This window comes from Molossus molossus, unplaced genomic scaffold (assembly GCF_014108415.1).
Source record: "Molossus molossus isolate mMolMol1 unplaced genomic scaffold, mMolMol1.p scaffold_m16_p_17, whole genome shotgun sequence".
Taxonomy (NCBI): Eukaryota; Metazoa; Chordata; class Mammalia; order Chiroptera; family Molossidae; genus Molossus; species Molossus molossus.
In genome coordinates this window covers 45,964,907-45,979,685 of record NW_023425352.1, presented here as the reverse complement: position 1 = coordinate 45,979,685, position 14,779 = coordinate 45,964,907, and the positions used below count along the sequence as shown (strand labels likewise).

The 14,779-nt window shown below is 38.1% G+C and overlaps 1 protein-coding gene and 1 pseudogene across 1 annotated transcript; one reads left to right on the top strand and one right to left on the bottom strand.

Annotated features, from left to right (window-relative positions):
• The window catches only part of LOC118632074, a 68,329-nt pseudogene extending 59,081 nt beyond the window's left edge, over positions 1–9,248 (bottom strand).
• Positions 9,247–12,488, top strand: LOC118632073 (ADP-sugar pyrophosphatase-like). The gene is given in 4 exon segments (XM_036264839.1): positions 9,247–9,347; positions 10,939–11,038; positions 11,848–11,941; positions 11,944–12,488. Coding segments are annotated over 4 exon segments (840 nt in total).
• The last annotated feature ends 2,291 nt before the right edge of the window (positions 12,489–14,779 follow it).

Here is a 14,779-nt window from a genome sequence, read left to right as displayed (position 1 = left end):
AAAGGGTCTCATCCCAAACCCCAGACCAGGGCTTCTGTGTAGGATTTGCATTTATCCTATCAGTATGGTGCCCTGAGTCCAACTCTACTAGCAGGTCCAGGGTCCAAATTAGGATAAGAACTTGCACAACCATCCTAGAATTCATTAGTCATGTCTGCTATATCTAGGTTGATTATATAGACCTATTTCCTGTTTATGTCTGTTTCCAATATTATTTAGAACTTGTCCCAGAATTTTCATCTCATAACAAAACTATTATCCTTGACAGTTATATTTTTTGAAAGGTGAAATGGGTTTGATAGATTTCCACTCTGTGCTCCAGCTTCTGCCGTGGTCTGGGTAGTGTGTGAGACACGTGTGCAGTGGGCAGAGTTAGAGTTCTCATTTTAACATACACAACAATTGGAATGATAACTTAATACATAGATAAAACAAAAATTTGTAACAACTCATCTCTTTTCTGACCCTTTCCAACAGCCCCATTTCAGGGCACAGGCAGAGTACATACTGATAAAGCAAAGTGCTCTACCACTGGTAACCAGGAACTGGTACCACCTTCCAGACAAGGTGTGGGAAGAGAAACATTGCATGCTGCTACTGGCACTGGTCAAACCAGTGGGTGAACAAGTCCCATGAGCTATGCTGAAGTCTTCAAGATGCACAAAATTGCCAGGCCTCAAGAAAGGGGCCTTAATAGCAAATTTGAGAAATTATAGCTTAGATATGATAACTCTAAATAAAAAACAGTCTAAAGCAGTCCTACGGTAGAGGGTATAAAGTATCTTCAAAGGGCACTGTATTCTTAAGAGGACTGTACCAAAGTCGATTTAACAAACGCAACTGCAGCTCAGCTGGTGTGGCTCAATAGAATGAGCATCATCCCATGGACTGAGAGGTCTCAGTTTGATTCCCAGTCAGAGCACATGCCCAGGTTGCGGGCTCCATCCCCAGTGAGCAGCATGAAGGTGGTAGTCGATTTGTTTCTCTCTGACATGGATGTTCCTATCTCTCTCTCTTCCTTTCTCTAAAAAATCAATGAAAACATATATTTTTAAAATGCAACTGTTTAAAATGTATTTACATATCATTAAATAAAGCATGACTTTTCAAAACCAAAAATTATTTAAATTAAGTTTCTCCATTTTCTGTCTTAAATTTTCTTGTGCATATAAAAAAATAAAAGAAAAATAGCTGTCAAATGTTGGCTCCATTAGCAGAAGAAAAGCTTTGCATACAGATGTCAGTAGCTTTATATCAGAATTATCACATGCTTGACATTTAAAATCAATTAATTTAATCCCATAATGTTTTTTGTTGTTGTTTGTTTGTTTGTTTCATCCAATTTATAGAATCAAAGTAAACCTTCAGGACATTCCTTCTAGTGAAAGTAAAACATCTGACATTGTTGTAAGTATTATTATAAATTCAGCTAAAAAGTTCATTTGAGAAAAATAATTGTATTTTCACAGCAATAATGTAAACACAAATTTTGGTGAAGCATAGCATGGCAAAACAATGTTTTTACTAAATTAAGAAATCTATGGAGCAGAGATGTTCTTGGAATTAGTTGTGTTGCTTACATAATTGCATTCAAATAACCTATGATTCTACCCATCAAAACAGAAGCTACATTGCTTTTTTTTTCATATACAGAGAGTAACTAAACTACAAATTTTTGTGACTAAACTACTGTTGAATGAAAACAAAACAAATAAACTTCATTGTGGCAATATACATTTTTGCTATTTGCCATCAGTTGGATTTCAGCAAGCTTTGAGTTTTTATAAACTATTTTGTAATTTAACCTATGTATACTACAATGGCACTAACCATTTTTATGAATGAGTACTCTATATTTTGTATGTATTTTGTCAAAATCAGTTAAAAATATTTTAATTAAAAAACAAATAGAGCTTTTACAAACTGCAATCATTCAAATCAGAGCATGCAAATAGGAAGATATTAAAAATGTCTTCCCTGCAAAGATTAGGAAGGAAACTAGGAGAGCACCAATGAAATTGATTATTTAATTTTGAAATGCTGTGGTTGTCTTTGGAATATACCATCTTTCATAAGGAAGGAATATTTTGGTGGTATTTCTACCTTTAGTTAGATACATTTTTATTCTCTAATATATTGGAAAGAAATTGGTAAGGAAAATAGTTTTGCCATATTCGACTTTGGTGAAACAACCAAAAGGACTATTGAAACAACTTTTGCCTTATAAAATATTTTGTAAAATATTTATCATTCCCAGATACTTTATTTTTTAAAACATATTTTATTTTTGAAAGTAGCCTTTGAATAGATCTCTTATATAGATACATCAATAAAATAAAAAAATTTGATAGTAAATTTTTTAAAGAAATCTGATTTTAGGGATTTTTAGCACTACTGTCACTCTTGAAAGCCTCCCAGTTTGGATGATATATTACATGATAACTCTAGCCATATCCCATCCTAGAAAAAAGTGAAATGAAATTTTCTATTTTAGGACCAACAGTGTGAAAATAGAGAATGTAGAAACTAGCATTATTTTCACCTTTTCCTTTTGACCCATACTCATACTTACCTTCTTTTCCTTTTAAGCATTCATTATTTTGAGCGCTCAATGTAATTGAGCCTGTGGATGGGCTGGGGAAAACTAGAATAAGCTGAAAGTAAATCATCCATATATTCCATAGAAACCATTTGGCAACAGCACTGGGCATACTTATTAAACCAGTCATCATGCAAAGGTTTACTTTTATTCTTTTATCATTTTCTTCTCTTTAGTGAGAAACAAAACAACTGTTTGACCACCAATTTTGCCTTTCTAAACTCCTGCTCTCACATCTTGCATGACTAAGTACATTATCTATAGCTAATTTATAGATAAATTAGCCAGTGGCTTTATTTACTCCACTGAGTAACTGCTCAACTGAATGACAAATGGAAGAGGGTCAATTAGCCATAGTAGTTTTTAGCTTTAATATTGCCAAAACAAGTGAAAGAATGAGTTCCTTTGAAAAGTTTAAGTTCTGAGTTTGAAGTCAAAGTTTTGGCAAGCTATGTATTATGGGTTATGTTACGTTGTGAAGTGATGCAATGTGATGTGATATTGAAGACATAATTCCTAGTATCTCAAAATGTGACCTTATTTGAAAATAAGGTTTTTTGCCCTGGTCGGTTTGGCTCAGTGGTTAGAGCGTCGACCTGCAGTCCAGAGAGACCCGGGTTCGGTTTCTGCTAAGGGCACGTACCTCGGTTGCAGTTTGTGTGGGTGGCAGCCACTCGATGTGTCCCTTTCACGTCGATGTTTCTCTCTCTCTCTCTGTCCCTCCCATTCTATCTGAACAAAACATTGAAAAATGTCCTTGGGTGAGGATTAAAAAAAAAAAGAAGAAAAGAAGGTCTTTACAGATATAGTTAGCTGAGGTCTTAGTAGAGTAGGGTTAAACCTTAATTCAATATGACTGTTGTCCTTACAAAAAGAGGGTAATTTGGACACAGACACATGTGGAGAGGATGCTTTGTAAAGATAGAGGCAGAGGTTGAAGCGATACAGCTACAAGCCAAGAAATGTCAATGATTGCTAGTCATCCCAAGAAGCTAGGGGAGATCCATGAAACAAATTCTTTCTCAGAGCCCCTAGAAGGCACCAACTCTGTTGACACTGTGATTTTAGACTTCTAGCCTTCAGAGCTGTGAAACAATACATTTCTGGTTTTAAGCCATCCAGTTTGTGGTACTTTATTATGGCTGTTTGTTCTAGGAATGAATACACAACCTAACCCACTGGACCTCAGTTCCCTAGTGTGTATAATGAGGGCACTAGTAATACACACTCTCGGACTTGTAGCAATATTAAAATAGCGATTGTTTCAGGAAAGCGCTCTGTGAACTGGAGAGCACTAAATTCATGCTGCAGATGCCACAGAAGTAAAAGAACAGTCCACAGTTCCTCTTGTCGGAGATTTTCTGAGGAACACCCACAGGTCCCTGACCCAAGAAGGCTAAACAGATCTCTTCTGGGAATTCAGAAGCTCTGGTCATTCTCTGCTGTGCACCTGACTTGACCTGAGCCACCTCTTCTGTGCACTAAGAGCAGAGAAAGGCAGTCTGCAGAATGAAAGGGAAGAAGCAGGAGTCCCGGAGGGAGACTGAGAGGATGTCTGAGTGGCTGGTGCTTTCTCATTCTTGCTTCATATCTCTTCCCCTGGGCTGTGAGCATTCTGTATTCCTTCACTTCCTGTATTTTTCCTCTGTTGCTGGGAAGAAGTCAATATCAAGGTAAAATATAAATACATACGATAACACAATTATGAAGTGTAAGAGATGGAGATAAGAGATGAGAGTCATGAGGGAGAGTCACATTTTAAAAATATAAATAGTTCAATGTAAGTCATACAAACCCTGACTCAACTCCAATGAAACATTACCAGAGCCATAATCATTGCATATTAGTGACATTGCTCCTATTGACTTTCAAAGAAAGTAGCTGTATGACCTTTAATAATGTTATTTAAAATTTTGAGATCTCAAATTCATTATTTATAAAATGGTTAAACAAACTATATCAGGGTTTCATAAAACTGGGAATTCTGAAGGTTTAGGGGTCTTTGATATGTTCTACATTTTGAAGTAATTAATAAAACTTTGTAATTCATTTGTCACCAACCCTTACAAGACAGTTGGAACAAAGTTTCCTTGTGTTTAACTACTCCTCAGCTTGGTAACAAGTTAGACTGGCAATTGTATACCTTTGCTTAATTCTTCTAATAAATTTTTGATAGATTTAAAGATTTCAAACCATAGAGTTCTGGGTAACAATAATTATTTCTGATAAGGAAGAAACTGGGAACTAAAAAAAATATTTTTAAGCTCCCTTTGGCTTTAATAGCCTAAGAGTCTTAAATTTCTAAAATTTGTAGGGAGAAGTCACTTCAAATAAAAATAGAATAGATTCCAAGCTCTCAAATAGCACAAAGATGGCAAAGGAAAGATAAAGGGAGGGCCCTTCCAACATCTAATTTTCAGTCATATAGAAAGATGACTGTTTCAAAAACACCTAAACAAAAAACTGCCTTTTTTGAAACAGGATGAATTCTTGTTTCCAGGTGATTTCCAGTGTTCTAAAAATAAGAGCTAAATTCACTGGTTTTACGTGATCAGTCAAAACCAGATAAATATAATTTGTCTCAAGTCAAGGCCTTTCTATGTGTTTTGTTTGGTTTACACCTTATAGTAACCGGTCAACAAAACCCTACCCCTGTTACCAAGGATCACCTGATCTCAAGAAATCCATTCTCTGTGAATTCCTCATAAATCACAGAAAAGCAAATAACAGAAGTAAACATTTGTTAACACCCTTTACTCTTAGTTGGGGCCATATAAACCTTAGGCAATGCTGGTGGAGCAACAGGAAGGCTAAATGGCCATCATTATCCAAAGGAAAATGAAAACCATAAAACCAGAAAGTTGGTGAGGAATTTCAGAATCAATACAGGTGGAGGGGTGCCAGCAGTGTGTAAGGGATGTGGGCAGGACCACCCAGACGCCTGCACTCCAGAGTGAAAAAGAAACGGCTCACAGACCAATACGAGGTGATTATGACCTAGGAGTTGTACCAACTAAGAGCTTCTCAGAAGCTCACCCTGTCTTGATCAGTTTTGTACTCTCCAGGGAGCCTAATATGGTATTAGGCCCAAGTTGTTGCTTAATGATTCCTATTAAATCAAAGGGAATCCTTAGTTGGGATGTGGGCTAGTTAACTTATGTAATGTAATTGAGTGGTTGAAATTAAAATGGGTACAGAACCAAGTAAATTTAGTAAAATTCTCTCTGGGCCTGTATCTCTGGCCTCCAAGACTTTCAATGAAGAAACGAGTAAATTTGGAAGAGGTAAGAGTACCTAATTCTTTGCCAAATTTATTATTAAATCTAGTAGATTTTTGATGAAGTCTTTAGGGTTTTCTATGTACAATATCATGTCATCTGCAAATAATGACAGTTTCACTTCCTCCTTTCCAATTTGGATCCCTTTTATTTTTTCTTCATGTCTGATTGCTGTGGCTAAGACTTCCAGTATATGTGATAAGAGTGTAATAAGAGTGGCGAAAGTGGGCTTCCCTGTCTTGTTTCTATTCTTAAGGGAAATGCTTTTAGTTTTTTCCCATTGAGTATTATGTTGGCTATAGGTTTTTCATATATAGCCTGTATTATGTCGAGATATGATCCCTCTATTCCCACATTGCTCAGCACTTTTATGAGAGATCGGTGCTAGATTTTGTCTAATGCTTTTTAAGTGTCTATTGATATGACCATATGATTTTTATCTTCAAGAAATCAATGGCATTCTTATACACCAATAATGAATTCAGAGAGAGAGAAACTAAAAAAATCCCATTTACCATTGAGGCAAAAAAAATTAAGATACCTAGGGATAAACTTAACCAAAGAAGTAAAGGATCTATTCTCAGAAAACTACAGGATATTGAAAAAAGAAATGAAGGAAGATATAAAAAAGTGGAACCATATACCTTGTTCATGGATTGGAAGAATTAACATCACTAAAATGTCCATACTACCCAAAGTAATCTATAGATTCAATGCAATGTCCACTAAAATACCAATGACATATTTCACCAAACTAGAACAAATATTCCAAAAGTTTATATGGGACCAAAATAGAACCCAAATAGCCACAGCAATCTTGAAGAAGAACAAAGTAGGAGGGATCACAATACCAGATATCAGGTTATACTATAAAACCTTTGTAATCAAAACAGCCTGGTACTGGCACAGGAACAGGCATATAGACCAGTGGAACAAAACAGAGAACCCAGAAATGGACCCAAGACAATATGCTCAATTAATATTTGGCAAAGGTGGCAAGAGCATACAGTGGAGTAAAGACAGCCTCTTTAATAAATGGTGCTAAGAAAATTAGACGGCTACATGCAAAAAAAAATGAAACTAGACCACCAACTTAAAAAGGGAACTCTAGTACACTGTTAGTGGGAATGCAGACTGGTGCAGCCACTATGGAAAACAATATGGTGTTTCCTCAAAATATTAAAAATTGATCTCCCATTTAAACCAGTTTTAGGAGTATATCCTAAGAAGCCTGAAACACCAATCAGAAAGAATATATGTACCCAATGTTCATAGTAGTGCTATTTACAATTGCTAATATCTGGAAACAGCCCACGTGTCCATCAGTAGATGAATGGATAAAAAAGCAGAGGTACATATACCCAATGAAATACTACGCAAATACTACGCAGCTGTAAAGAAGAGAGATCTCTTATCCTTGGAGATGACATGGAGGGACCTGGCGAGTATTATGCTACGTGAAATAAGCCAATCAGAGAAAGACAAATACCACATGATCTCACTTATTTGTGAAATGCAATGAACAAAATTAGTTGATGAACAAAATAGACATAAAAATGACAAACCTCAGAAGGGGTGGGGGGAGTGAAGAGAAACCAAATAACTTATATGTATATATGCATAACCAATGCACATAGACAATAATGCTGTGGGGGCAGAGGGATTGGGAGGAGGGTGTCTGGGGGTGGAGGGAGAAACAGCTGTAACAAAAATAAATTAATAAAAAATAAAAATAAAACTCAAAAACTAAAAAAACAAGGAGTACCATTCAGTTTGGAGTCACATTCACAAAGCTTGTTGTTGTTGTTGTTAATCCTCACCCAAGGATATTTCTGCATTGATTTTTAGATAGAATAGAAAGGAAAGAGGGGAAGAGAGAGAGAGAGATAGAAACATCAATGAGAGAGAGACACATTAATTGGTTGCCTCCTCTACGACCCCAACCAGGGCCTGGGACAAACCTGCAACCCAGGTACGTACCCTTGACAGGGAATCAAACCCGTGACCCTTTGGTCCGTGGGCCAATGCCACCAGGGCCACAAAGCTTTTGAATATTAGACCTTTGTTGGTATTCTCAAATGAGTTTAGACATGACTATGAAGTACTCTGACAGTATAGAATAAAGAAGACAGGTATCAGAAACTTTATGTTTGTGTCTCTTTACTAGACTAGCTCTGAGTAATGTTTCTATGAACACAGCAGTTCCCCATTTTCTGCAGGAGATACATTTCAGCACCCCCAGTAGATTCTTGAAACCACAAATAATAATGAACTTTATATAGTATAGTATAGTATGTTTTTTCCTATATATATATATACATTTTCATTTAAAGGGAACATATTACCACTTTTCTTTGGCATATTCAAATTGCCAGCATCACTACTCTTGCACTTTGGAGCCATTATTAAGTAAAATAAAGGATACTTGAACACAAACACTGGGATACCATCGAAGTCAGTCTGATAACCTAGACATCTGCTAAGTGACTAATGGGGCTGACAGTGTGCTCAGTGTGAATATCTGGACAAAGGCATGATTCATGTCCTGGGCAGGATAAAGTGAGATGGCACAAGATTTCATTATGCTACTTAGAATGGTACTCAATTTAAAACTTGCCCTGGCCGGTTTTGCTCAGTGGTTAGAGCATCAGCCTGCGGTCCTGAGTTCCCGCTAAGGGCATGTACCTCGGTTGCAGTTTGTCCCCGGCCCAGGTTGGTTGTGCAGGTGGCGACCACTCGATGTGTCCCTTTCACATCAATGTTTCTCTCTCTCTCTGTTTCTCTCTCTCCCTGCCACTCTACCTGAACAAAAAATGGAAAAATGTCCTCGGGTGAGGATGATAAAAAATAAATAAAATAAATAAAACTTATAAATTGTTTATTTCTGTAATTTTCCACTTAATTTCGGACCACCATTGACTGTGGGTAACTGAAACCACAGATAAGGGGACTACTACACTGTATTTATCTTATGGATAGCCAAAAACGTTCAAATCAATTATATATAAATATTTATATTGCAATATCTCTAACACTCACTAGTAATTATTTATCTTTTACTTTTCTTTTTAGTATACCAGTAGCCTCAGAAAAGAGCAGTGGCTCTCTGTGAGGACCTTCTCAATATCAGGAGCATCACGAAATCAGATCTGCCCAGGCCAGGGAGTTTTCCTTTAGAAGAGCCTAGCGCCTACCACAGCTAAGCAAGAAAAGGTACCTAAAAGGAACTGTGGCTTTTTCTCTGAAATCCCAGGGTTTAGCACAGTGCTGGTCACATAGCCGCTCACTCTAAAAGCCAAGCACATCCACAGGTCCACAGCCTCCTTCTGGAAAAAGCAGCCATGGGAAATGATTTCTGCACAGGTTGCCATGCTGTGCTCCATTGGACTCTCTGTCATGGCCAAGGCTAATTGGCCCAGGGGTCAGTTCCGAGCCACACCACCCACCAAAGGCCAGCAGAAGTCTATGAGGTAGACGGACAGGAGAACCTCGCCAGGAGAGGTGCTCTGTACTCCATAGTGAGCATCTAAACAAGTGGAATTTGCAGGGAGTTTCAGTACTTCCCGAAGATTCAGACACCAAGAATGTGTCAGCCAAAACATACAGAGAAAAGTCAGTAAGGAGAGGTCACAAGACAGCAGAAACCACAAGTCAGAGAATAGAGTAGACAAAGAAGACACTTAGTAGCAGACAACATAAAAATTTCTATAGAAATTGATGAAGGAAAGCTGCTTCAGAAATACAAATGAGTCTGAGGGAACAAGAATAAGAGTGACTGTTGGACACTGTTATGTGTTGAATTTTGTCACCAAAGTATTCATACGTTGAAGTCCTAATTTTGGAGTGTGACCTTATTTGGAGACACAATCTTTACAGAGGTAATCACATTAAAAGGAGGTCATTAATTAGATGTGACTGGTCTCCTAATAAAAAGGGGAAATTTGAAGACAGACATGTACAAGGAGAACACTATGTGAAGATAAAGGAAGAGATCAGGGTGATATTTCTACAAGCTAAGGAATGCCAAAGATGGCAGGCAAAACACCAGAAGCCAGGCAAGTGGCATGGAACAGATTCTCTCTCATGGTCCTCACAGGAAGCAACTTCGCCAATACTTTAATCTCTAATTTCCAGCATGCAAGACTGTGAGACAATAAATGTCTGATGTTTAATCCACCCACTTCACAGTGCCTTTGTTAAGGTAGTCCTAGCAAACTAACACTGATACCTAGAGACACTGTTGAATCAGAAATATCTGCTCGGTTCCTTGGGGCCAACTATTTGACTACTGAGCTGACTTTGTCTTCCCCCTTGCTCATGTATCCTCACAATAACCCCGATCACCTTAGGTAACTTGAGCTTCTCAGTTCTATGAAACCTGAATGAATCTAGTTAATTAAGTTGGGAGTTCAGCAATGTTTAGGAATGACTAAAAAGGCCTGGCAGGTGGCTCAGCTGGTTGGAGCCAACATCCAGTACACCAAAGGTCACAGGTGATCTGTATGGGAGAAAACCAATCGATGTTCCTCTCTCACGTGGAAGTTTCTCTCTCTCTCTCTCTCTCTCTCTCTCTCTCCCCCTTCTCTCTCTAAAATAAATAAATAAATAAAAGGAATGAGTAAGTGAAGCAGTTGGAAGCAAAGAAGCCGCAGCTTTGGGATCCTCAAATCAGAGGATCAGGAAATCTGAAACAACCTTCAAGAGAGCTTCAGGGACTGGCATCCAGCCATCGACCTCACCCACTTGGCAGAGCTGAGGGAGAATAACAGGTAAAAGCCAAAAACCTACATCCTGACAAGCTTCCTTCTGGGGAAATGATCAGACCTCCCAGACACTGGTTGTTCTCATCCAAACTACTCTCTGTAATGGAACAGCTCCTGAAGGAAAAAATATAGACCAATTTCTACAATCCAGGGTCTGCACTGCAACAAATACTCAAGAAATCAATATTTTCTCTGAAGGAAGCTTTTTGATTACTCAAAACAGTTGCTTTTAATGGAGTCCCAGGGACCATATAATGTGGGTACTTTGTGTGTTCTTTTAGCCTTCACTCTTTCCTAGAGCTCATTCTTTTACAGCCTGGATTCACTGGATGCCCGGCGTGAGGAAAGAACTGGCACATGTCCTGATTCAGCCATCTGTGCCTCCTCTCCCCACCAAAGTGAGAATGCATTCAAAATAAATTATTTTGAAAGCACATCCTCTCCATTCAAGTTCTACTTCAAAACCTCACAATAGAGGGCACCTCCAGGGTTCTCATTCTTGGCAGCAACTGAATGGGGTCGCTGCAAAATACACTCCGTGCTTGCTCAGAGAGAAAGGAAGATTTGGGGTGAAAAAGGTGAAATCTCTTCCAAGCTTTGGAGAGAGACGGGTCCCAGTGCCAAAAGTGCCTTCTAGGTGGTCAAACTGCATTGCTTATTAGTTACAGTGAAGGGGATGGTTCCAACCCAGCCCTGGACAAGGTGGCAAAGAAACGTGATTTTAACTGCTGTTAATTCAGTATGGAACTTGCAGCTTTTTATATTTAAGCCAGTCTTAATTTACTTTACCTTTTTACACCATTGCATTGAACAAGATTTCTAAAGCATATGAAAGAAACTAACAATTTTTTAGTACTTTCTTTTTGCTAGATAATATAATGGGCTCACAGTTTATCTCACTTTATCTTCACAATATCCTTGTGAGATTAAAACTTTTATCTTCATTTTAAAGAGGAGTAAATAAGCTCAGAAAGGTTAGGTAACTCAGCTGGGGTTAGATGGTTAGTAAGTAGGCAGAAAGAGCAAGATTTAAACCTAACCTCTTACCATGACACTGTCCTAGAGATAGAGGGTGTCTTTCTGTAATCAGAGAAGAGAGATTATACAGATGCAATAATTAAAACATCTCCGGGCAGTAGCACCGGCACCTCTGGAGACCACATCCTCAGTTTTAACTTCTTGCCTAAGAACTGGAAACACTAACTAGTTTGAAAATGGAAAACTAGCAACCAGTGGATTCTCCTCAAAAAACCAGTTTATTATTTCAGAGGAGTTAATTGAAGAAGGAAAATGGGTCAAGTTTGAAAAAATAACTACGTGGATCCTACTGGTAAAACACGAACCTGGGAAACTGTGAAACGTGCAACCAGGAAAGGACAGTCGACTGATGGTGTGATGATTATACTAGTGCTGCAAAGAACTCTTCATCATGAATGTATCATTCTGGTGAAACAGTTTCGTCCACCCATGGGAAGCTACTGCCTGGAATTCCCTGCAGGTGGCATAGATGACAATCAAAGCCCAGAAGCAGCTGCTCTGGGAGAGCTGGAGAAAGAAACTGGCTATAAAGGTGATATTGCTGAATGCTCTCCACTTATATGTATGGATCCAGGTTTGTCAAACTGTACCACACACATCGTGACAGTAACTACTAATGGAAATGAGGCCGAAAATGTAAGACCTAAGGCAAAGCCAGGAGATGAAGAATTTGTGGAAGTAATTTCCTTGCCAAAGAATGACCTGATGAACAGACTTGAAGCACTGGTAGCTGAAGAACATCTGACAGTCGATGCGAGGGTCCATTCCTGTGCACTGGCGCTGAAACATGCAAACACAAAGCCTTCTTGAAATTTTAAGGCCAGAGGAGAGCAGCCATGTTTTTGTAAATGAGGCCACAAGGCCTCTTCACTAAGACTTTGTATTCAGCTAAGTTCAGTGAAGATTAAAAATTACCTTTTTCATAAAATAAAAACAACAAAGAATGAAAAAAAAAAAATCTCCGTTATTATTAAATTTTACATCTCTGAGATAAATCAATTAGCACCACTATCAGAATGTGAGAGTCAATAGTTCTAGAATTACTATGTAATATTTATTGCTAATTAACATAAACCCTATTTTAGAATTATAGCCAATGGAATGGCTCTTTAGGGGTCCTCTGGTCTCACAAAAGCCACATTTTAAATTAAAGTCCAGGCTAAAAGGACTCCCCTATAATTTCTAAATAATACTTACAAATTTCATATTGTTCCATTGAGACGATAATTACAAAAATAAAATACAAATATAGTGGTGCTTTTAAATAAATTAATCACATTTTATTAAACACAATAAGATCTACAAGAAAAAATTGGTAGTACTTATGTGAAAAGCCATGTTATTCTGTCTGCAGACAATGATTGGTTCATACATACATTCAAGAAGCCTTAGAAAAACTCCTCAACCTATCCAAGGAAGTCACTAGCTTAAGAAGTTCTGATCGAGGCCAATTCCACAGAGGGAGACAAATAAGCCCAGAGGAGAAAGTTATGTGCTCAAGGTCAACAGTTACAAAGACAAGAGTAAAATTTAAATCCTCTGACTTACACATAAGTGGTTTTTTCCCCAATCTGAAAACAGCCCAACAAATCGACTGAAAGTCAATTATTCACTTACCCAATATTCTTTCTCCTTTTTCCTAAAGCGTTAATAGCAGGGAGAACAAAATCCAGTATGCAAAAGTACAAAGTTATTTTTTCCGAAACTGAATGTAATGTCTATCTTGAATTCTTATTCCATCAACGATACGAATTTTAATCATAATCTCTTCTGAGTCAACTCAATCATTTTAGGATTTCCCTCTTCTTTAAGGGTTGTACCTGATGCAAGGGTGGCAGGAGCAAGGGAGACTACAATGTCAAGGCTTTCAAGGTCTGGTCTATGAATGCCATCCGTCCACACAAGCTGTCTCTGAGAGGTAAGTCAACCCTTTAGTCACAGGATGCCATTTCCTTCCATGTTGCATGCACTGAGGCTGACATCTGTATTTCCACCAGGTCCCTGGTCACACCGCCCATGTTGCATTCCAATCTCCTTCCCTTTTCCCAGCCTTGAAGACTCCAAGGGTCCACTGATTTTCTCACAGCTCTCCTCTTCTCTCCTCAAGGGCAGGGCAAACGTTGAGCCTCTCGTACCTTTTCTCTCACCATTGCTTCGCCATGGGTTCCAAAACTGTATGAATTACTCTGTATTTGTCTGCTCATCATTCTTTCTGTGGCCTCCCTTCCCTAAAGCATAAGGAAGACAGGCAACTGTGAAAATATACCGGTTTATACTTCAAGACATCGTCATGCTACATTTTGCTCTGTGGTGACTAAAGTAATTACAACCAGATCAGCATCACTGTTAAACTTTCTTCCATATAAGTTATTATCTTTTATGTTAATCACTTCCCATAATATAACTGACATAATTTCTAGCCAAAAAATTGTGCAAGATCTTCAAGACAAATGTATAAGCTTTGCAGTAAAAATGAGAGCAAAATGGGCATCACAGTTCCCCTCACTATAGAAGAGAATGAGACTCATATAGGTATAAATTGAGATCCCCATATATAGTTAAGGTGTAAAAGTTTGCACAGAATAATAACTTTTTAAAGTAGCAGTTTAAATTGCCTGTCTTAATTGTTCTCTAAAAGTTCTACTTACCCAATACTCTTTCTCCTTCGGTCTGGCATGGCCTAAAATAGTCACCATCAATGCACTGGATAATAAGGTCCAGTCATTGCCCCCAGAAGACCCTCAGCTTAATGAGATCAAATCTAATGTCAGCAAACCTTTCTGGTCTAAGAATAAAAGTAGAGTCAAATAACCTCAATGACCCAAATTTTCTGTCCTGGTCTCCACTGCATTTAATGAACTTCTAATCCCCCTTACCAAGTCCTCACCCCTACCCAAAAAGGAACCTCACATGTGCTGAAACACTGGCCTGTCTCACTTACTACAATTACCAATAACTGCTCGCCATGATGATGAGGTCCCTATGAAACACAGCACCCCTGCACCAACTTGCTACAAGTTCTAAAGTTATTGCAATCAGTCTCTTTTTGGCTAGAGCACTGAATGTCACTAATATTGTAAATAAACGTATAATCTGAAAGG